Source organism: Anticarsia gemmatalis, chromosome 19 (assembly GCF_050436995.1).
Source record: "Anticarsia gemmatalis isolate Benzon Research Colony breed Stoneville strain chromosome 19, ilAntGemm2 primary, whole genome shotgun sequence".
NCBI lineage: Eukaryota > Metazoa > Arthropoda > Insecta > Lepidoptera > Erebidae > Anticarsia > Anticarsia gemmatalis.
Genome location: NC_134763.1, coordinates 9,306,727 through 9,332,408, shown reverse-complemented (window position 1 = coordinate 9,332,408; position 25,682 = coordinate 9,306,727). Strand labels below are relative to the sequence as shown.

At 35.7% G+C, this 25,682-nt stretch overlaps 1 protein-coding gene across 6 annotated transcripts in view; it reads right to left on the bottom strand.

Moving 5' to 3' along the window:
- ERR (estrogen-related receptor) overlaps positions 1-25,682 on the bottom strand; it is a 35,950-nt gene that overhangs the window by 4,747 nt on the left and 5,521 nt on the right. Inside the window, exons 1-5 of one of the 6 annotated variants that reach the window (XM_076126437.1) lie at positions 25,442-25,594; positions 5,918-6,070; positions 4,293-4,547; positions 2,948-3,169; positions 2,299-2,484 (exon numbers count right to left, since the gene is read on the bottom strand). In XM_076126437.1, the coding sequence (XP_075982552.1) occupies positions 2,299-2,484; positions 2,948-3,169; positions 4,293-4,547; positions 5,918-6,070; positions 25,442-25,468 (843 nt within the window). In that variant the 5' untranslated portion in view covers positions 25,469-25,594. Of the gene's footprint in view, positions 1-2,298; positions 2,485-2,947; positions 3,170-4,292; positions 4,548-5,917; positions 6,071-20,432; positions 20,650-25,441; positions 25,595-25,682 lie in introns of those variants that run through there. The other 5 variants (XM_076126433.1, XM_076126434.1, XM_076126435.1 and 2 more) reach the window with 5 other exon arrangements.

Genomic DNA, 25,682 nt, shown 5'->3' with positions numbered 1-25,682 from the left:
TAATTTCAGTTTAGTCAGTTTATTTTATTCTTCTACATTAGCATTTTAATCCGAAAGATGGCAGCACAACGAAATCTTCGTCAAAAATGATACTTAACAATTTCATTATCTATCTTTCATACAAGTACTTTAATTGATTTTGCAGTATCTTCAAATACAACCACAGCATTATTTTTCCAATATCGATACCTTTACCTGCCCTACTTTTAACCTATAAACAAAACGTTTCAAGGCCGCTTATATAATCAGAACTCTAAACTCCATTGTCTACACATCCAGACATAAAAATAGACCTAAAAGTGAGCATTATGCAACTGCATGGGCCCAGATAGTTCTGAATCAAGGACAGCCGGTCTGAATCCGACGGAACTCAGCCTTGGGCACCCGAATGCAGCTAAAAACTGACTTTTAAGATGTCATTTTGTTTTATATATAAAAGTTAAATCTATGATCACTGGTTTTATAGCTGCCCTATTGTATATGCTACTGCTGTTCACGGATTTGATGCTTCGATTTTGCAATTTATGATGCCATCTGATAAGTTTGGTAAAGTGCCTATTAAATGACGAATAGTAAGTGTACGTATCTCATATTTCTCTGCCTACACACCTTTGGATATAACAGGCATGATTTCATGTATGAGTTTACAAAAATTGTTACTTATTATATAGTTCGTTTATATGTGCATTATTTCGTTCTATTGCAAGAGACCTATTCGGTTTATTTAATTCTTGCCAGTTTACAGGTATTATTGTGCAAAGTAACAAAAACTACTCCATCAATATCTATGAAATATTATTTTGACTGTAGGTAGGTATATCAGATCTGTAGCGTATTAAAAATTAAACATTTTAGTAGTCGAAAAGCCGTTAATTTTATGAGGAAACCAAGCACCGTTATTTTTTTTTTATCACAAAAAAAATCGCATGCAGACTGAAACAGGAATAAGCGGCAAAAATCCAGTTACGGTTATTCGCATATATAATTATTTTCTCAAGGCCCATAGACTATTGTATTTTTTACTGATCTAGCTTTAATAATAGTTATCTATGATATAATTTTTGCATTTCGAACGGTATCCTTTTTTTTCAGAATGCATTTAACTTTTTTATATGTCTAAGGCAGTGGTTGTCAATATACAGGCACAAATGCCAGAATTAATTTTAATCAGATTTGCTTTGTTAACTTCATTCAATTTGGTTGGATTCATTAAATAAAATCGTGTTTTACCTACCAATCTAATGAAGATTGTACTTAACATGTTTTGCAGTTGTATAAGAACCAAAAAATATCTAGCTGAAAAGCAAGCAGTCACAGCACTTACCAACCTGACAAGATTCGAACGATGCTACGATGCTATTTACCTTAGCAAGTAAAGCCAAGTTATTTACTTTTAGACTTTCACGTGGCACTATAATTTTGTACTACTATGCTGTAACTATAACGTTATGCAGGTATATACGAGCCGTACTCATAGGGTAGATGAACCCAAATTCTTATCAAAAAATCAAAAATCTTACTAAAGTCTTTTATTAATATTAGGAGTCAAACTTTGACTATCACTGGGCTCTTATAAGGTCAGCCAAATCAGACATCATGTCTGTTATAAAACTATATTTTTACAAGGTCATGATTACACACAACCTAATCATTTACACGTGTACGATTTAAATGCACAGAAAAGCAAAAGTGTATAGGCAAGGTAGGTTTGTAAGGATCGTACTAAATGGCGTTCTCTCTGCCTACCCCTATGAAACAAAGGCGTGATTTTATGTATGTATGTGTGTCTGTATGTGTTTGTATGTATGTATAAGTAGAAGTTTTGATAACATATTTTTAATATACCCTTAATATAATTTGCCAGAAACGGTGGAAGTAAAAAGTTTTCTAATCTTGGCGTAGAATCTATTTATACTTCATGTAGCCTTATAAACTCTATTTTATTGTCAAAAATTGTCTGGATGGGTACTTATATGGAATTGGTAAAACTTAGGTAATAATAAAATGCCCGTACACGCACATATACGTGTACATTCCTAAAAAATCAAATATAAGCCTGTATTCGAATCTAAGAAATATTTTTCAAGCCTCTTCCTTATCTAAGTTAGGGCTTGAATCTACCACGCTAGCCAGAGTGTTGTATCCGTTCAGGAACTTTGGTATAGAACGTTTTATGTTTTTTCTTCTTCTAGGATGGCCAAGAGTATCTTGCCAGCTCTTCTTATTACCTCTACCTTTTCAACTGGCAGTAAATTCACTAACAGTACTACCTAAATCAACAAATGATTTGATTCATACCTGATCATTTAACTGCAGTTCAGTGAATCCAGGTATCTGTTTAGCCCATCCGATGACGCCCACCAGCTCCCTGTCATACAGGTCTGCGAGCAACGCCAGGGTCTTGGCTGCCGGCTCGAGGACGCCGGGCGGGGGGGCGGCGCAGGTGAACGGTTCTGGCTCGTAGGAGTTCAGGGCTTCTAGCACCTAGAAGAAGGGAATTTTGATTAGTGCCTGATGTTTAATGTAATGCATGCTATAAACAACATTGATAGATTTGACTAGTTTGGTCAAAAACTAGTGTCCGAAGGTATTTTTCTTGATGTTACTTGAGTCCTTAATTTTCCATGTGACAGTTTTCGACAAAACTGCCGGTTCGATAAATATGTAACTAAATGGAGCCTTTATAAGCCAGATAAAGGATTTTATTTTTTCAGCAAAAAAAATAATAAGGTATCTATCAAAATACATAATTGACCCCTGTTTTGAAAGCCGTACATTAATAGAAAAATTCCAAGATAATTATTAATTCTGCATCTCTCCCGCATCGTTGAAATCCCAAAAATCACTGTACGACCCAGAATTTCGTTTTCATGATTTGAAAAAAATTAGGTAGTTGTGCCCTTAATTGTAACCCTTTGAATTAAAATACGACGTCGATATAAGTTACCTTTATATCATCAAGCTGTGGTCGTGGCTGTGCGAGTGCTGGTGCGTCTGGCGCCCGCCTGTACTTCTGCCTGCCTCCCCTCACGCGGTCCAGACGCACCCCTTCACGCAACATCCCCGTGCGGAGACACTTGCGGAACCGGCACGCTTGGCACGCCTTCCGGCGACGCTTGTTGATCTCGCACTCGTTGGATGCGGGACACGTGTATTCTATGTTGCCCTGCTGATTTGATTGGAGATTTTAATGGGTTGTTCTGGTTTTACAAAATAAAGTATTACGAATCTTTAATTCGGCACAAATTATGAACATTGTGCAAGGTAGCGGTAAAGACAAATGGTACGCGTAGCGAAAGCTGGATTCTTTTTAATACTACGTTAAATTCAGTGGCTTCGTAGCCTTATACGACCCATTTCTACAACCACTTTGATGCGATCTTTCCATCGAAATCGAAGATTTTCAACCGAATCTTCATATTATTATCATATTTACTTGACAATTAAAGTTCACAAAACTTTTATTTCTTACTAAAGAATCTGTACTAATGTTGAAAGATAATTTTACCCGCCTATTGATACTAAGTATAACCTATCATCCGTAAAACCTAGCAGCTAAAAATATTCTACGAACAACTTAAACCTTAAAACCTTAAACGCAGAAAAAATATCATTAAAACGTCTGAAATAACAAAGTTAACTTAAACAAATGAAGTAGGCACACTAAACCTAGATAGACAGATTTATTATGTTTACAAAGGACTAAAGTTCGTCCTAAGTCGATCAAACAAACCGTAGCGACCACCAACTGAATTAACGTTCTACAGTTCTAGACTCTTACACACAATCTATCTTGAAAAGTGAAGAAACAAATTACAAAACTTGGCTATACTCCAATGTTCCGGTATTCTAGAATTTTTCAGACAGTTTTTTGATCACCTAGAGCACTCATATTAGTTACTTTAGGTCAAATTTTAAATTAGCAACACTATAATTATTTAACTTGAAAATCTACTGTTAATAATCTTGATTCAATATAAGAGCAATGAATGTTAAGTAAAATTAACTCTATTCACTCCTTACCATTTTCAGATAAAGATTTAAGTAACGAAGATAAAATATCTTTTAAAGAACCGATTGACCAAATGAAAAGAAATGTGAGAGTAAAATAATGTATGTATTTAACACCACCATGGAGCTGGCTTTTCAGGAGAAATGTTCGAGTAAGTTAAGTTTACTGTGAAAGCAATGTGAATATCCTTATGATCTGCTACCACTTCGCTACCTCCAACATCTCTCTAAAAAAAGCAACGTCAACTTAAAATCTAATAAAACAATGAAACAGTCATCACCTTCCTACTGACCTGTATAGTCCTCTTGAAAAATGCTTTACAGGCCTCGCAACTTGCGACTCCGTAGTGGAATCCTGAGGCCGTATCTCCGCAGACCAGGCACCATCTCTTTGGTGCTTCATCGTCTCTTGCGCCACTGGCCGCGGCCGCCGTGGTTGAAGAGCAGTGCTGCTGCTCCGGGCTGGTGTTGCCAACGATTGTTCCATCTCCTGGAGAGACGCAGAACTTCACGTCTTCCTTGGTCTCCAGTTCCAGCTGATTGGAAAATTGATATAACTGTATATGAATGATGATTTGTTTTAGTTCATAATTGGTGTTGTGTATTTTAAGTTATTTAATAATGCAAACAAATTGGCCTATTTTCTTTTTGCAGAGTAGAAAATCTATTTAGAATCTAATAAGGCACATTTATTTTCTAAACCTATACCATTGTAATGCAAAGGTCTCCCCCTTGATTATCGACACCATCCCAAGATAAATAAAGATGTCCTTACTTAAAATCTTTAAATTCTGCGTAAACCGGAAGTATTCTAAATCGAGTTGCAGCAACCTACTTCACTTGAAACCTGACCTGCAGTTCACAAACCCGGTATTTCCTAACTTCATCAAAACAAGCCGTCATTGTTCATCTCAAATGCAATATCCTTTTAAAACTAAGTGCTTCAGTGACCCACAATAATATACCACCGTCATGACAAATGAGTACACAAAAAAGGGATCTTTTTCTTCACCGCCGAAGCGCAACTAATTCTATAACGACTTACGTACTAATGACCCTACGTTCATTATTTTATTTCGAAGTTTATTTTCAATAAAAAATATCAATTACACGCGTTTTAAAGTATCACAAAAGGTTAGTTGAGTACTTCGAGAACCTAAATTACTTGGAAATTAATTTCTATGAAATGTTTCTTTTGATTTAGGATTATTAGAAATCAAACGATTTCATTTTAGTACTTTAAAATGAAGTATTTCTCAAAAAACATCAGTATCTATAATTGTCGAAAAACAAAAAAATAGAAGTATGTTATTTAAATACTAAGTTACGTAAAGCCCAAACAAAAATATCTTTCAAATATAACAATAAAGAAAAAGGTTTACGTTTGTTTGTTACGGTCTCGCATAAAAACTTTTAATACAATCGATACAAAAACACTCATCCCTACATTAAAACGAAAGTAACTTTTTTAAGGGGCACGTAAAATCGATGAGTTTAATACGTAAGCTATCGAGCAAAGTCTTAAACAATACACTGCAAAATTTTCTTAAAATAAAGGTTTACAAATCGCTCCAGTTCTTAACACCCGTATGTCCCATTAGATGAAACTCAAAAACTCAACAATGATTTTCCACGTTATGAGCCAGTTTCACGACATGCATCAGATAACCTATCCCTTAGATAAACTGACAGCAAGAAGATGAAAAAAGCTAACCGAGATTTTTTTCGAAGTGATGACTTCACCGTGTATACACGGACATTCATTAAAAAATCACTAGTACTGAAATTTGAAAACATTTTTCCTTAGGGTCTCAAACACACTTTTCTTTTCCTACATTCCGTTTACAATATTAGCTGCTGCTATAAACTTTTCATCAGGATATCCAAAAATAAAGTGGATTCTTACCTCTGGAGGCTGCATCATAGGCATAGTTCTGGGGTGCAGTGGCTGTGGATGGGGGGGTTGAGGCTCGGGGGGCGAGTACTGAGGCTGCTGATCTGTCTCCTGCTTGACACGGCGAAGCATTGGCTCACCACTCACAGCAGACATCATTTGCACCTGGAACAATAGAGATTAAGGTTTAAAATGGGTGAAAAAGAGGTGTGTTTCTTATGATTTGATCTTGATTCTGTCATCCAGTATCGAATTATTGATATTATTGCTAGGTATCGATGCAATGTGACTTTTAAATGTTTAAGATTTCGCCGAAGTACCGTGTAAACATTACGAAGTCTGATGTATTTTTTGGGATAGAGGTAGACTGTTCTAGAGCTACAAGTTCTGAAATTTATCCAAGGGGCTCGAAATTAGACGTTAAAATTTCTATCGTCTGCGTTTAAGAGAAGTTTGATAAGGCGTTGGAATTAGATCGTCTGTTTAAGCACAATTTATCGTATACCTACGAAATTATTTCTCTACATTACTTTAAAGTAACTTATGTTGAGTGTTTATATTTTACTTAATATAGTGCGTATCAGCTTTCGGCTATAAGGCCTGAGTTGTAAATCTAGGCTGACAGCTCGTTGTGGCTGATAAAGCAACCGTCAGTGTGATGTATCAAGTCCATTTGCGATACGAGGCTTCATGTTCCACGGCAAGCTAACTGATATACTGTGTAATTGGATCGAACGTGATTGATGTTTTATAGAGGTTTGTATGGAATTTAAACACTTTCAGGATATCATTTTAAATCGTGATTAAGATTCTATGTTTAATGATGCTGCTTGTTCGTGATGGTCACAATAGGACTGGCATATCTATGTATATATAAAAGTCCCTAAATGTAATGTAACTAGAAAAAAAAAATATACGTTCATTCCGCGGACCAAGAAAAGAATGTATGTATTTGTGGTACCGTTTTCGAGCCCCGGTTATTTTTGAGGTGTTTTCTGTTACGAAATCATCTGCCATCCGTAAGACAAACATAAAGCAAATAGTTTTACGGTAATAGAATTTTGCATTATAAAAGCATTTAAATCACGTAACTATACACAACAGTTTTTCTTAATCCTAACATATTTAAATCATATTTACAGGCAGCGTACATCACAATCCAATTTTAAACAACCACCAAAATCGTTTCTTCTACATCAAAAAACAGCACATTAGAAATTCAAAAAAAAGTTGGTATAATATATATTGAAGTTTTTGCGTTAGGTATTTCATGTTAAAAGCTGTTGACATCATTGGAATCTATTATAGTCTCAAGCCTCTCAAGGTCTCGTTGGGGCAGGTCAGGTCTGTCCGCAAACAAAAAACCCACATAGCTATAGTAATTTTTACTTTTTAAATGAGCAAAAAATATGGTCAGAGGTTTTCTGAAGTCATTGGAATAATGATTCATTGAAAGCGTTATAATTGCGATGTTTAATTGCAATATTTTTTTCTTAAGTGCGTGATTTTATTTATTTAATACGAAGTTAACATTTTATAATTTTTAAATCCGGGAAAGGATTTTAACTAGGGAAATTTAGTAGTTTACCTTAAAAACACTTTTGATATATAGATGATAGACTCTATTTTCCATTACACAAATACTGAATATTTTCTGTGAAAACTTGTTTTCTAATTTGAAATAAAGTTTAGGGGGACTATAAAGCGGACAAATTTTGACTTTGGGAAGTACCCAAAAAGGTTTGATATGTAATTGGGAAACCACAATATACATAAATAATGAGTCATCTATTATATAAGACATCGTATGATATCACTAACAAAAGGGGTATTTATCATTCTTAAACTTTCTTATGACAACTATTAAACACTAAAAAAGTAAAATGTAATATCTGTCTAAAGCAGTGGTTCCCAACAAGTGGACCGCGGACCACCGGTGGTCCGTGGAAGTCAATATATAGTCCGCGAATGATAATAAATTAAAATTTTCAGGACGATGATATTACACTTTATTTTTATTATACTTACATAGTGGTGCAACGGTGAAGGAAAACATCGTGAGGAAACCTTGCATGCCTAAAAATTTGTTTAATACATTTATTGAGGGCATGCAAAGTCCCCAACCCGCACTTGGCCAGCGTGGTGGACTTAAGGCCTAACCCCTCCCTCATTACCGGAGGAGACCCTTGCCCAGCAGTGGGACAGTAATGGGTTAAATTTATTTTTACATAGTGGTCCCTGCTAACAAGAATAATATAAAAGTGGTCCCGGACTAAGAAAAGGTTGGGAACCCCTGGTCTACAGAGAGTATCTATCTAAAGTCTGGTGCGTAGTACTCGTAACTGGCGATCCTGTGTGGCAAGATGTATGAATGTAAACAAAGCAAGAGAAGTTTGTGATTGTAGCAAGTGACGTTAATTTTTCTCTACCTACCCCTATAGAAAAGACAGTATTTGTATGTATGTTCCATTTGAAAAAGGAGAACGCAAACAATGCCAACAAAGATTCCTTATAACTTATATTGCTTCATACATTAACACATGTTGTTACATACATACACAATGTCACGCATTTTCTCTTATGTGTAAGCAGAGACCAAAGAACGCTACTTGGTACAATCTCGTAAAAATCCTTAAAATACATTTGAAATAGTCGTGTATTTTTATACTTTGATAAGCAGGTGTAGCAGCTGTTTAGAACGTTCCAATAAATAATTCACGCTGTCTTTGAATACAAAATATGAAACACCTTTTTGAAGATGTCATAAGTATATAATTATCTATTTTGAAGGTATTAATTAATTAAGTATGGAACATAAAAATATTAAATGAGGGAGGTACGTTACTGAACCTTTTTATTAATTCTTTCAGCATTACCTACTTACTACGTATTTTACCTTAACACATGATGTGTTAGAAAAATAATAAAGACCAAAAAATTAGAATTTTTCATACATCATACATAATTTCAAAATAAATATGCATTTCCAATCAATTTCAAACTGCACCTACATTTTTAGATAACGTAGCCACTTTCAAAATGGTAACAGTGAATCAGCTCATGAGAATATTATCATGAAGATAAGATAAGCTTGATTATAGATTGACCAGATATGAAAATTGACCAAGGTCTCTAGACCTTGGTCAATTTTCATATCTGGTCAATCTGGCCTGAAGGTATCTTCCGAACTCTAGTTCGGAAGATACCTTCAGGCTTGGCCAAGATACATGAGACTAATCTAGAAGCAGAAAAACAAACTAACGTATCTGCACAAAACAAAAGATCCAAGAAGATTCAAAAGTATCTGATGCACGGCGTTATAGGCGTTAGAGCATTCAAATTTTGCAAAGGCACCTTTTTATAGAACCAAATATGAATTTGTAAAGATGTTCAGGGAAAGACTTCTATTTCGAAAATTTGTATTTTTGTGATAAGTTTTGTTCTTAAGTTTCTTGGTGGTAAAAAAGCGTAATATAATGATTTGTTCCACATCCAGGAATAAATTTCCTTTTAGAAAATTTGTGGAGCTCGTGATAAGTTTTCTTGTTTAGCCTATTGGTGGTAACAAAGCGCAATATTATGTGTGTTCCTTGTTGATTTAATGTTAATGTTATTAATAATATTTGGCAATAATGAGTACATCAAGATTACATACACCAATCGATGTTTAACACCAAAATTGCCAATTAGTTCCGTAGGTACGTAAATATCAATTAAAATCTGTTTTCCTTGTAAAGCATAAAGCGCAATAAATTAGGTAAACGGCGGCCATGCGTATGCGCATATTTACAGACTCCTTATCTCAGCACACCGAAATTTAAAGTGCCGTAGGTCAATACTGATTAACAAAAACATTCTAGATAAACATTTCATTATTTTTTAGCAGATACTTTTTCCGGTTACTCGAAAAATTCATTTTATGACGTTTATTCATTGCAATTTGGAATGATAATTATGCAAGTGATCAATAAGGGTCCTTTTTGTGTATTCTTACAGCCAAAAACGATTAAATATATTCCAAGCACGTTCCCCAATGTGCGTACGTTCAAAGTAAACAATAAAATTACAGACATTCTCCTCTCAAAAATATCTGAAACTACGTAAATCCAATCTTTATTGCTTCCAGCTTTAGACATAATATATTAGGATTAGTTGACATAAACCTAAACAACTTTCACCTTTCTTCTGACGTCAGCCACTCTTATCAGAATACGTCATTCCACATAATCTGAACAAACAAAATACTTTCGCAAATGAACTGAGAGTTTCAGACTCGTGGTTTATTTCCGAACAGTATCAAAAAAACCCTGGCGACATTACTCACTGGCAGGAATCCGGCGAAAAGAGAGCGCGTGCGAAAAAAACATACATCTATCTTTATTTAAACAGTGGTGCATAAAAACAAAATTATCTATCAAAAGATAAGTGCGAAAAAAGTTTTCAAGGATGCCAGTTGCGAGTTCAATGCACTTTTGACATTGCAAGAGCATGATAATAATCGTGATGCAACGTAAGTAGGCGAGTACCAATATCTATTTAGCCTGCAACATCGCTAATCAAAATGTTCGTGTCTGGTGAGTCACGTGGTGACGAACGTGGCACTATTTGCTCATATTATACAAAAATGTCGGCCAACGAGTTTTCGGGGCAGTAAAATGCACTTACACAAAGATTACTTAGGTTTTATTCTTCGTACTTTTGACGCGTCATGAGCGCTAAACAGGCTCTTTAAGCGTCTTACGTCAGAGTAACGCTAACAAAAATTATGTAGAACTATCGATCCTGACCTATACCAACACATAACATACTGCGTAGGCCGTAATTTGTAAGAGTTCTCAACAAAAGGAAATGGAAAATACCGCTAAATAGAAATGTTCTATTAAGATTGAACTGTGGAGGTTCAACCATGACCAACTTCAACAACTGAATTGAATAAACAAATTATTTGAGTCATAGCATCGAATGAAGAAAAATAGCAGCATTGAACAAAGAAATAAACATAATACCTACACATTTAGCACCACGTGGATGTGTGCGATAATATATTTAAATGTGTGCGTTTAAAAATCAAAAATCGTACGAGTCTTACGTGATATTGGCGCTCAGTCGCTTGTATTGTTTTGTAAACGATCGGTTGGATAATAAGCAACACTGGCGCGGCTAGTCTACTGATGGGTGCCCAAGAGTGTTAAAATCATGCTCCCTTGTTAAAATTCTTTGAGCTATTTGAGCCACCTTGCCAGCACAACGACCAAACATAAGAAATAAAGAAAAATATTCAATCTGGAGATACAAAAACTTCCAGAAACTTCGAAATCTGTATAGACGGTTCTACACGCAGCCAGTTCCAAAATCAGCTATCGATTTGAGAGCCACCAAAGAAAATGGATCTCGCGACGTTTTTCTTAGAATAGTCCTCCATCCACGAATTATATAAAGAATCCTTTTAAGCTAAGAAATTTCCCTACTCTCTGAGAGGCGAATGGTTGACAATATGTTCTAAAAATACTAGCCGCATCAGAACCAAAATTTAAATTAAACAAAAACGATCTACACATCCTCAATGGTAGTTCCAGCGCATTGATCAATGTGACAAGAATAAAATAGATAAGAGAACAATGGGTTTAAAAAATATTGTTATTACATCCTGTAAAAAATGTCCAATTGTAGATAAAATTTATTGAACTAACGTACTAATGCTCAATTTAGCTAAAATAATACATATGAACAGGAAAATAGTTCGATATCCCGATAAAAACAACAAAAATGTGCAGTTAATTTAACCATAAAAGGGAAAAATAAACTAGTATTAAAATACTAGTACTCGTAACCGGCAGTCCTGTATGACAAGATGTATGGAATAGTATGGATGTGAATGAGGCAAGGGAAGTTCGTAAGGATCGTACCGTTCTTTGGTCTATAGCTACCCCTATGAGAAAAAGGCGTTATATTATGTATGTATGCTAGTATATGTAGTATATGTAGTATTAAATAAATGGTATTCTGATATAATATATTGTATAATTCTAATATTAAACTGAAAACGGATCTGACCTACAAACCAAACACGACATGATACTAACTTGGACACACAAAAATGAAACGTACAATTGTACTTTACATAATTATTTTCCCAATAAACTTGTTTTATAATAAAAGCTTTTGAAGTAAATACAGTAACATGACTGATACAATATACTTCGGAGAGGGTAGGTCAGTGAGGCATTACAAACACAAACGCTTAGTCACTGTTTGCCGAAAACGAAATGTTGACAGTCCGAAAAAAAACTATCACTAATGTACGTTAGGCACAGACAAAACTAGAATATTTTTTCTGAGAATTGTAATGTTTTTTCAGTTCATACATCTAAAAAAAGCTCAAAGTCATCTTAATTATAAAAGATGAGAATAATGCATGTTTTTTGTTTATTATATTTGAATACATTTTCTATTTATATAATTCAATTAACACACTTTAATATTTCAAAAGATGTCTGTAAAAGATCATCTTGGATCGGTCTAAGTACGGGCATCTATAGTCTTAAATCGGCCTCTAGAACCTTAAGTTTTCTCACAAACTAATCATCATTAACAGGACATTTTATCACGTCAAAATCAACATCATGAGTAACCAATGAAGTAAAATACAGCCAATCGACAAACGCCGTTGAAAATATTTAATGACTACCTAGTTTAATGAATTTATCGATTCTAATTGATGCCCAGACTTAGTCAACCTATAATAATAATAGATACCTACACATTTAAGGTCGATTTGTTTTATTTCTGCAACGAATATCATACCAAAAACCTGTTACTAAAAAGAGCACGGCAACTTTATTACTTCACAATAGATTATTCTTAGCTAAAATAAGATTAGCAGTGGATAATTCAGTCCGAGTTACTGAAAATCTCTGTACAATTTAAATCAATAATACGCCTCCAGAATTTAGGCCTTAAATAGTACTCGCAAAGGTCCTTGGTGATTGCGTGGGCTTGTTTGGAAACGTATTACGTATTGCTTGTTTAAACAGCTCTGTATCCATTCAGAGTTTACTACTACATACTCTTTAGAAAGCCTCCACATTTCTCAATAATTGAAATGAAAATTTATCCCACTAGTGTCCCTATTAAATTCCATCAAGCATCTTCAAAGTTTAAGTCCAGTTTGAGTTCATATCCAATAACGAAAGTCAAAAATTATGAAACATCCCAGCTCCAAAATCGACCGCTTTGTTTCATAACAATTACAATGTCAAGTACATATTGTTGTAATAATTATTTAAATTGCAAAACGATTGTTGAAGAAAAAAAAGAAATTTCATTCGCATAACACCTGATTCCTCACTGCGCCACAATACTATTTATGTGTTGGCACAAAATAGGTACGTAGGTATTCATAATACGCCGTCGAGTTCGTCGACCGTGCGTCCGTGGTCTCACCTTCATAGATAAACGTCATTTGGAATAGAGCGGGTGGCGGGCGTGCGACCGCCAAACATCGTGTTCGTAACTACGCCGGCGTTGAGGCAGGCTCCACAAACTCGTAATACAAATTGGGATATCCAGAATATCAGTAAAGCAAATACAATAAAACCACGCACAGACGACCCAGACTCATGCCAGCATTGTCTTACACAATAAGCGGAATGCAAAAGAATTATAAATGGAGCAAATTACTTAACATGCACTTAAAGAACATAATCTTGCTAAAAACATACAATAAGATATAAAAACCGAAATCTCTGCAGTTTGTAACATTGCAATTAATTATGCTCATATTCATAAAGTGCAGAGTGGCAAAATCAATGTAGAGCATAATTTAAATACTGATCACAGATCAGTTAACTCTACAAGAACTAATAATGTAGGTTTTAACCTTGAAACCCAATCAAACAGTAAATGCATTTGACCACCTCGACGCCCAGGCGGATCACGTTTAACAAAACAAAGCAAAAATGACCACAACTTGAATAGACACCTTGATTGAAGACAAGTTAGCTATAGATACAGATACTCTGGAATTGAAAGAAAAAGTGACCACAAATCAAAGTTGGAAGCTAATATTTTCTATGACGCAACGTGGTACACTAGAGTTCAATAAAAAAAACCGCTAACGGATAGCTCGGTCGGCAATTCTTCGCACTGTCCCGGACCTACCGCAACATACAACCGAATATGCGACCGCCACGCTCGGTACTTTTCCATGCGTTATCATATCTTATTTCGATGATATATGCGCCAACGCATCTGTCATTGTGATAAAAAATTGCATACATAAATATACGAAATCGTTCGTGTACAATATGTGGCTATGTATATCACTAAGTTTGCACAGATGTTTCCATTCGCTGCACAGTATACCTTTGTGGTAGGTCTGAAATATTCAAAGCTTCATTTTAAAACGATCTCGAAAATTCTGATTCATTAAAATATAAACCATTCGGTTCTAAAAGCTTGAATTCAAATATGTACACTCTTTTTAAGGAACATTATTGATCTAAGGATAGAACGCGCTCGAAAAAGGCCCCACATTCGCCCTACAGAAAAAGTGGGCCATGTCTTTCCTTACCCTTCACCCGGAGAGTTCAAGCCGGGTTCAAATGTAAGTCGTTAGATCACTACTGTATAATACAAAAGATATAAATAAATTAATATGCATAGTTAGTCGTCTCCTGAGTAATAATTGAGCAATTTTTGTATAACGCTTCTAACATTAGTATCAAAGTATCAACACAACTACGACGATGTTGGTTTTAGCGGATTACATCACTTTACATTTTTACCGAGCATTAATTTTCAAGACCAAGGTCACGTAGAAACTTTTTGGCATAAAAACCGAGCGTATCTCAAGCACTTTATTTTGTGTCAGTTTCCTTAAAAATCAATGATTTGAAGGAAAATTGCTTTTTGTTTTAACCCATGACGTAAAATATATACTTATAAATACTTTATGATTTATATCTTTAGTTCTATTGGTGACGTCTAAAATGCTAATTTGATACTATGAGAAAGATATGTGTCAATATTGAACGTCAATGGTCCCAAAATGCATCCTTGTAGAACTCCACAACTGACGCAAAAACTTTTAGTTTATTATGTAGCGCAATCAAACTATTCTTATAAATGAAGTAGAAAGTAAATAAAATTCAATATAAAATTGGATAATGGCCAAAAGAGAGCTCTGGGTATAAAAACAAAACAATTTTTTGGTGTTCGACTTAATCATTAGCCAGTCACTGTACTATATTATCTTATCTGGGCCTAGCCCAAAAAATAATGCATACGTGTAGAAGATAAAATGTAACGTTTGTTATATTTGGGTAGGTCAGGATTGGTGTCGAGCCTAGCTGGAGAAGCTTTGCCCAGGCAAATTCGGCGTCTGTGGAGGTAAAAATAGGTAGTATGGAGGTGTAGCGTGGCGTGGCGTAGGGTGGGGAGAAGGTTGGCGTGGCGGGGATGCGCGGGCGGGGGGTGCGTCTAGACATCGGCCTTGACCGCCGCACGGTTTCCGCGCGACCGAGGTCGCCGCGACCCACAGCCCAGAGACCGAGTGCTCGCAACAACGGTATACCTATGTCACATGCTCCTACTAACCTATGTACAACACCGCCTTCAAATCTCTCCCGATGGAGAAATGTAAATTGAAATCTTTCAGACATATTTTTCCATTGTATAAGTATTACGTAAATGTAAAAGAAATGTAGTGAAAAAGAATTATTGTTGTTGTACAAATAACATAACAAAATGAATGAACAAAGGCATAAACCGAAGTGAAAAAAGAATAAAATCCGATTGATTTTCTTTCATGTGTTCAGTTTCATATTCGATATGTTTTAATTATTATGTTTACTTATGAGGACCGCTCATTAAACGAACAAAAATAAACTAGCTAGAATCGATTGTATCTACGAAGTATGTGTGAGTGTCTATAAAAATTCGGTCGAACAACACAGTTGAGTGAGGAACGCTGCGTCTCGCGACTCGGTCTGTGAACTCGAGCGCGTTTCGACATTGCGCCGACATTGAGCCGGGCTAAATAACGCAGATAGCGAGGGGTCGACGACCGACATCGCCCAATATCACGCGGACGATCGCAAGATTTGCAAGCACCTGCCGTTGATGCGTGCGCGTTATATAACCAAAGCACCAACGTCTAACATCGGTCCTACCCCAATGTTGCCGATCTTGTCCCAAGATTAACATATTTTTGATGCGTGCGGTCTCACGCGACAATATTATTACCATACATTGCCGAAATTAGCACATCAGTGAGTAGGTATATCAAAATTAACAGAATTAAATAATTCAATCATACGGACGATTATCAAATCGAAATTGAGACGGATTCTACTGCAGATTTCAGAGTTGGGGAAGTTGCAAAAAGTTCACCGAAATCAGAGAGGCCACAAAATTGCGAATCGGAAATGATGGAATCGCGGCGGAGTGGAGGGGGTGGGAGCGGGCGGTGCGGCGGGGTGGGAGCCGAATATCTCGGCGCGGGGTGACATTGCGCGGACGTCGACACTATGCCCGACCTACGGCACGGCACCGGCGCGCGCCCGCCCGCGCCTCACCGCGCCCGGCGGAACATGACGCCTCATCCGCACCACTAGTTCGAAAACACAACGTTTCACTAGACCAGCTACATATTCAACAATGTATAAGCACGCGTGACAAACGACCTATTTTCTTCACGCACACGCAATTTTTCTCCCTAAAGTGGTAATACTGAATTTGGCAGAGACGGTCAAACACCGATGCTCTTAAATAATTCAAAGCTCGTCGCACTGTTACATAAATGACGCAATGCGTTTTCAAGATATTTTGTTTTCAAAATGGCCGGCGATAAACAATGCAGCATGTTCAATTCGGTGACGCAAACGTCAATGTAACGAGAACTTATTTTCTTGCTTAGCAAAGTATCCTGGGGGAAAAGCTTTCCACGTAATATATGAGTCTGTTTATTATGAACGCAATAAAACTATATTAGGCAATAAATTCTACGCGATAGGTTGTTTTTTGCGTATGGACATGGTCTAACATGGAAAAGTCTAATTGAGTTATATTTGTTACTGCCAGTAAGATAATATTGTCATTTTCGTAACAACTTTGCCAAAATTTGCCATTAAAATTGGGATAACGAACATGTACTTCAGCAGCGCTGAGATATGTAGGACATGTAGGTTGATCCTGGTGAATTTTTTCTTCTTCGAATTTCTGTATAATAGGCAACTTCGCCTACTTTTTCCATGAATTAATTTAACTTTCAAATAATTTATTATGAAGCAATAAAGGTCACTTTATATCGGTTAGCGCACTTTAATTTAATTTACAAACGCAATCATGAGTATGCTTATTAATTTATACAATACTTATTGTAATACATATTAATACATTAATTTGACGTTAAATAATTTCTATGATAAGAAAACGATACGAATTCTTACTACTACAAACATATTATTATTTATATATCCATAATGTATGTATGTCTTTCTTTCTTTCTTTCTTTCTTTCTTGTATGTAGAACATTTTGAGGCATAGTTTAAGTCAAAAACCAATGTAACATTCATGCTATGATATCTAGAAACGAACTATGTTCTGTTTCGTGCACCTAATTAAATAAAAAAATGTCTACTCCCCAAATTCTTGATTACGTGCTTAAGAAAAGATACATAACGTTACAGTTAAGAAAAAAGGGAAAAAGAAAACCACCGACATTGAGAAAGGGAGAAAAGTTACCACAAGTCGGATCAATAGGAAGGTAGACCAGAGCTCTAAAGGGACACGAATTTCCAATACAATTTCGTACGCAAGATATCGCGCTTTCAGAATAAAGTCATAAAATATCGTCAAATACATGTCGTTTATGCCTTTTTTTTATTAAGACTAGTCATTTGTTCACAACTTTATACTAGTAAAAAGGTTTCCGGGGGTAAAAAGTATCCTGTGACTTAATCCAGGTAAATAAACTATCTGCGTATCAAATTTCATCCAAGCTTCAGTAGTTTTTGCGTTAAAGTATAACAGACATACCGACAGCCTCACAAAATTTCAAATTAAAAATATTAGCTGTATTAAATTACTCCCAAGAATGAGAGACTATGACGTCACAAGTAGTAACATTGAACTATTGTAACCCAAATCTACTGCTGACACAATTTAAGAGTCGACTACTATATTTATGTCATCGCACATTGCAATGAATCATTCTGTTACAATGAGTAGACAGATTAATATTCTACAATTACGTATGGCTGATATTACAGACGCAAAATATTTTACAAACCTATTTAGAGAATAGGAGAGTTAATTATACAAAAAAAACGTGATATTTAAGACGACTACTATAAAGAAAAAGACAGAATATTGGTCCAGAAGACACTGGGTGAAGATAAAAGAAGAACATAACGAAGATTTAAAAGTAAAAAAAGAAAACCCTATTACAGCTACACTGCTGGAGACGGATCTTCTCTTGAAATGAGAGTTAAGAATACTATTTGGAATCCTTATGGCATAGTTATGGTTAGGTTTAAGGTGCGAAAAAATATACGCAGCAGAATTGCAAAGTGCAAATAATTTGGGATAAGAGCTAAAGGTTACATGTATATGATAAAATACATGGGCGGAAAGAAAATAAGTATGACAAAGTACACCCAATTATTTACAGTACGTTTGAAAACTCATTACGCATGACTGATATGTATAGTTTGATTATCTGCCATTTGCATAATTTTTATGAGAGCAATCAATTTTGAACCATCAGTCGAATGTGAGTCATGTTTCCTAAACTCATTGTACGTATAGCTAATTCATTAAAGTTGTCATTGGCTCGTTTTATTTCATTTAGATATTTCCAGACATAAGATTTATTTAGCTATAAGTACTTGTTTCTATGTGTTACGTAAAGCGAAGGTTTAAGTCTGGCTCTACAATATATGAGCCTTGAGATCAAATCACGATCACATTTATTGTTCGCAGAAAAAATTGCGGCGAGAGGTCCCGACGCCTTTTGACATTTAGAAGTATTTGATTAAGATTTCTCGAATATTCTTCAATTTCAGTTGAAATGTGGAACATAATTACCTATACGCTAGCAGAAAAAAGATTATTGAAAATGTGAAGAACCGCGTCAGTATTAAATTGTACCTGATGCTTATGTTGCCCAAAAAGTCCCATAAAACATTAAATAAGACTAAAGCTAGACATTTGGAACAAATTCTTAATAGACCAAACAAAAAAGGCACATAATAATAGTTCGAATCAGATAAGGATGCAGCTATTAAACAAAGTTGCACTATCCCAGACAAAGACTTGAACAAAAAACAACCGGAAGACGTTGGACTGCAGCGACGAACAAAAACAGAATTTTAAATTCGGTAACTTAGAAACTTTAGAAACCTTGTGTAGGTAAAACAAATTAATATACCTAATAAGATCTATCACTGACGGTCATCAGCCAACATCAGTACAAACGACTGCAATACATAATACATAGATAAAAACTACAACAAATATCAAAAAGGTTCAACGCCCAAATGACATTGAAAAGGCAAACAAAATAACAACTGCATCGTATTTATTTGCATCTAGTGATACAATAACAAATTTTGTTTGTAGGAAACCTTCTCGACCATGGTTTTGCGTTTTATTATTTTAAAATTTAATATTATTGCGAGATTTTTCACACTTTCCACGTGATTTTTATCATCATTTCGTACATTGGCTTGACGTTTTTATACATTATTCCCGTCGTTTAGGATAGTTTTGTAGAGATGGGCGTCAATAATCTATAAGGGAAGTTTTTATGTCCTCCAAATTAGATTTTATGTGTCGAAACTTTTATTTCGATGCAGAAACGATGTGTCTAAGTCTGCTTTTTGTAACATAAATTATTGGATCATTCTTTATTGTTCAATGTCAGAATGTAGGTACTCTTTTTTTAGTATGTTCAAGATGATTTTGGCATACGAACAGCATTGTGCCTTGAACCCAAGTCCTTTTGCACTTCTGATCTCACACTTATATAACTTGCATGTTATGGATTTGTTATATGAAACGTTTACTATTTATGCACAAAGTAATAGATATCTGCGACTAAATATAAACAAATGTTATCTTGACAAACATCACGTGTAATAACATTCGCAATTATGTCTATTTATTGGTCGTCCATTGCTTTACTGGGTCAGAGATCAATGAAACCACAGATTTTTGCCGCTTCGTAACCATCAACTTGTAATAAGGGTAATTATTATATCGCAGATTACATCGTTAGTAGCAAAGCAATTAGTTTTGATATTAATGCAAATTTTAGAAACAAAATGGCGTTTTTTAAATGCAAAAGAATACTTAAAGAAATAAGAAACGTTGATTACCTTGAGTGCAATTCATGCATTTTTGTTATGTTTGATTTTGCGGTGATTTACATCCCAAACAAACGAAGCCAGTACATTAACGCTCAAAGCATGTTCGTGTTCACAACAAGATTAATGACAAATAAACCTTCAAAACTCGTACAGACCATACTCACACTGTGAGAAGATCCAATCATATCCAACGTGGTGGCAATATTCGAAAACAACCATGCATCCTCTACAGCACACATTTTAATGTGTCAATAAAACAAATCACAGCACAAAAAATAAGAGTTCAATGCACTTTGTATGCAGTTAAAATTGCATGTATATTTGCAGAGCGCAATGAGGAAAAGCTTGCGCGTTGAGCGACTCGCACGCACTGTGTTCACGCAATGCGTGTACGCAGGCCACGCCTCCCCCCACCAGAGTGGCTGCTACGCATGCGCCGCCCAGCGGCCTACCACGTGCTCGACGCCTTTCAGATTGGTCCCTTCGTATACAACGCGACGAATAAAGGCAAAACGTTAATTTTCCTGAAGCGCTGCCAAGGGACTGCGTCTGTCATTGGTCGAGCGCCGACTCGTTATGTTTCGAGTATAAACAAAAGTTTTACTGCATGTTTCAAGTTAAAAACAAATGGTATTTTTTGGGGTCACGTTTGTCAAAACGGCAGTTTTTGTATAATCATTTGAACAGCCTTACATAACTACACTTAGTTAAGTTATTACAACGACATTTCTGTTGCGTAATGTGACATTTTATTTTGTTATTATTGTCATGTTACGTCTTTTTTGTAATAATTTAAATATTTAACCGTTTTATTAAGACAAGTGCTTAACATTATTGAAACATAGTTACTAAAACACTTTAATTTTTAGCTTTTTTGAATAGAATATACCTAATGCAAAAATATTTGCTACAAAAATATGGAGTTGTTTTATTTCTTACTGAAATAATGTAGCAAAATGTGTCATTAACATATTATTGAAATCAAGAAATTACAAATAAGTAATGCCCTTTGCTAATATAAAATCACTTCGAAATGCATGCGCAATATTGCCACCGCAGACATTAGGTAGTTCGAAAGAAACCTTACTTATTCTTAGCACATCTATTTATAGATAAGTTTAATTATTAATATGTAAATCTTATAGGTACCTACTTCAAGTTGCATTCATTTGAAACACCTACCTATGAAGAAGTTATTTGGCAAACATCAAACTTAGAAATGCACAATTTTGTTACCAACACCGATACATTAATAATTCTACCAAATTATACGAATAGCTAGCAATAAATGCATTAGTGCATCCGAACCTAACCGCTTCTATAATTCAAGGATACGCTGCAACCGACCATTAGCATACAAAACCTTATAACGAATCTCACCAAAATGCTCGTCTTAAACATTACAATAAAACAAAAGACAATGAAAAACTACAAGACACGGCTCAGGAATCTAAATGAACAAAAACTATAAACCTAGATCAGTAAAACGTTTAACAAAAGAAACTGTTAACGCGTTCAAATTGTGATGTCATGAAGCAGACAGACAAAAACGTGACCATACACCTCCATAATTCGTACCTGCAGGATTTATTAATACTGACTTGTTAGACTGTGGCCTTGCCTCGTCTAAAGTCTACAGACTTTCTACTAAGTACATAGAATCTAATTACTAACTATCTTTAAATGTAATAAAAAAAAATCCAAAACAATGTCTTCAGTATCAGTAAATATTCGAGATCCAGATATCAAGGCTATGTTCAGAATAATTATAGGACTATTAACGTTTCCAAAATCCAGAATTACATACGCAAACAAAAGGCTATATGTATGAGTAGAGAGAGGCAACACAAGCCAGACTTGGGCTCGTTAGTGGGGAATCTTTGGGCATTATCGATAAACATCCCGTCGGGCCCTAGGCTGTCTATGTATAGGTTGTCTTAGGGCAGGCACGCGGCGACGGCGGGCCGCCCGGCTCGCCTGAATTTGTTAGCTTTTTTGGACGTAGGGTTACCACACCTACGCAATGAGATCGTCTGAATAGACTAAGATATTTTCAATTGAGACTGTTATAACGTTACTTTGTAATAGGTCAAGTGTCGAGTTTGTTTTTGTTTGTTATATAACTATTACACTGGCAAACCGTTTAAAAGTGGTTTAATATTTTTTTAACTGATTTGATAATATTGTTGAAGACAGCCTTCTTTGCCATACCGCTTTCAACGTTTACATAAAAGTTCTTCTAGTTGGTTATTTGACTAAGTTCGGAAACTTACGTACAGATGTATTTTATAATGGACAACTTATTGAATTTTTTGCTCCACTCCTGGTCAGACTTCCTGCACATTGAACGTACATTAATCATTTACCTAAGACAGCCCTAATACTTAATTGTGTGGGAGGAGGCAATTCGTGGAACAAACTCCTAATTGTGTGTGTGTGCGTGTATTTCAAATACAAATAAAATCGCACTTGTGTGCGCGCCGCCGGTTCATTGTCAAGGCCAACAGCCAAATCTCCCGCTCGAGCCCCCCCTCACTCCCGCCTCCCTCCACCCATAGTCAATTATTTGAATTCGCCGAAAACATTCGTTTGCTACACGCATATTGCTCGGGTACTGAAGCCTTTACAGCTTCGGTCCTAAGTGGAGCAGCAATAGTTAGCGTGCAGAATAAAATATAAAAATTTTGGGCTGGTGTCATTACGTCTAGAATTTTGGTACGGGGTCCGTGGTTGCCGCCGACGCGATAATCGAGTATTTTTAACGTTGCATATCGCATTCCGCTTGCTTTTTATCTACGGTGCGGCACTGCGTTTGTGTGAATTTTTTATTGCAATAAAACTGTATTGGCTTGCATCTATCGGTCTAGACTACACGCTAAAACATCTCTAATAGGTGACGACAGACGTATAGATTTTTATCAAGGTCTTGCCGCATTAGTCGCACTCGTAACTCTAAAATTTAATCGCAGGACCATGCGAATTGCATGACTAATAAGTTGGATGCATATTCTTATGTAAGTCTGAAGACAAAGGTGAAAATTAAAGTACCTACCTACCTGTTACTACCTTCTGTTTATAGACAGGTAGAGTTTGAATTGGAAAAAATATGATAACGGTTTTAGCAGCTCCATTTGTTGATACTAATAAAAATTGATCGCGGAAGTGTGAACACAAACTAATTATTTTATTATCGTTAAGAAAATGGCCTGCCCGTGACCAGAGTAGTCTTGTAACCTAAGGTCGATCGATATCAAGCTAGCATCTGGAATTAATTAAGATGTATGACTGCAAACTGTTCTTTATTATCTAAGCAAGTACGTATTAGTATTAACAACTTACATATACAGTTTAAAATTATTGTAAAGTTCAAACATGTTAATATTATCATCAAACTTCAAGATAAGCATTATGTAGATTTTATTGTTAATTCTGGTTTAGATTTACTTTTCCCTAGTGAGAAGTATTTGAAGAGTGGCTTTGAGATCGCATTTAATAATATCGTCCATGCTGATAGTGAACGATATAAAAAAGTATTACAGTCTGTTATCGTAATTATTGCATCGTGCATATATTATGTACGTTACATAAGTACTTCGTAAGGGAAGTAAATATTAACAGCTCATATTCAAGGGAGTACCTATTAAATGGGTGTTATCGACCGAAATCAGAAATTGCTGTTGAGAATGAATTCGGTATGCTAGATTTTGATGCAGATGTGGTAATGAGGGGGACACGAGGTATTGTGGTCGAATATGTGTCAGTGCATGGAAAGATTGGGTTGATAAGTCAAGTCAAGGCCGCATTATATCATAAACGTATGCATCACGTTGCACAAAAAAAGATTAGATAAAAAGTAAACACAGCAACACACTGCCACTTTCATTTGTCTTAAAATAGTTTTAAAGATATCAGAAATACATGAAAATTTAAAGACCCAAAAAACTAATTATACAATAAAAACCGAAGTTTGAGACGACATGAGGAACTGGGATACAAAGGATCTTATTGATATAACTCAAACTATTAATAATGCAGAACGCATCAAAGAAGCTATTATACGCTCCTGAGATAAAAACGAACCACGCTATCAAACCGAACAGGATTATACGACATGAGAAAAAATAGACAACATTAAAATTTTGCCCACGCATACATAAAAATGCAAGCCGAATGATGAATCCTCAAATCATAAGCAAAAAATTGAATTAGAGGATCTGAAAACGACATAATAGTACTAAGGAGCATAAGGACCAATATAATGTATGGCGACATTTTACGTGACTTACACGAGTTTCATTGCCAATAAAATTTTATTTCAGTGCAATCTTTATTATATTGAGGCATGCATAGAAAAAATGCACGCTTTTCTACTAATTCAAATATTCGTGAAGAAAAAATACCTAGGGTGCCTATTCAATCGAAAGCCTTAGTGAAATCCAAGTTGAGTAATCTCTTACATTCTTATAATGGAAATGATCAGGAAAATTGAGATGCGGAAAGGATAAGCGAAAACGATTTGGTGAAGAATTCATGAATATTCTTGTACCGTTGCGTACTGCTGAGAAAATAGAAGCAACACCAAACAGTTAGAGGCGGGTAATGGTAGGCGGCGCGATCGATCACGAGTTGGGGCAGGTCGGGCACGCCGCGCGCCTTCACGTGTTGAGCTGTTTTGGGCCGGAGCCTCTAGGAGCCCAACAACTTAATACACATTGAAAAAGCTTTAACCACCAACTATGTGCTAGATAATGTTCTAGTGCAGGATTTGATGACACTTTGATTGATGCTAATAAAATGAATGGAGATGGTAGCAGACAATTAAATATTTTCGTCTGCAATAAAATACACTGAACACAAATATCTGACTTTTTCATATTTTATTACTGTTGAGATTATAAAGTTCGACGGCTAGGAATAAATTAATTATTCAATATTCTGCATAATTAACACAGGATAGATATTATTTTACGTAGCAATAATAAAAGTAGGAAATGTTAACGATGTGCGATAAATATTCGACAGTCCGTCGTACGAATTTAAGCCGTTGTTGATAAAATGTTAGCCTAGGTCAAGGCAAAATTCATTTTACAAAATTATGGCATAATCTAAACAAACGGCGGAAAATCGTAAACGGAATCTAATAAGAATATTAGAGTGTACGCACCACGTCCTCCATCTCCATCCAGTCCATGTCGGCTTGTTATTGTGTCTAGGTTAGCTTAGAAGTCTGGATCTAGTGCTGCGCGAAAGTACTGCGCGTCGCGACGTTCGGTACACGAGTGCAGCGTCGTGTAGTGTGTGTTGCACCGAAAATTCGTTCCCGCACCAGACCCGCGCCCCGCACCGCACCCCCTGGCTCGCAAAATTTTCAAACTCCGAATCGCGCAACGCAGCGCCATCTATGG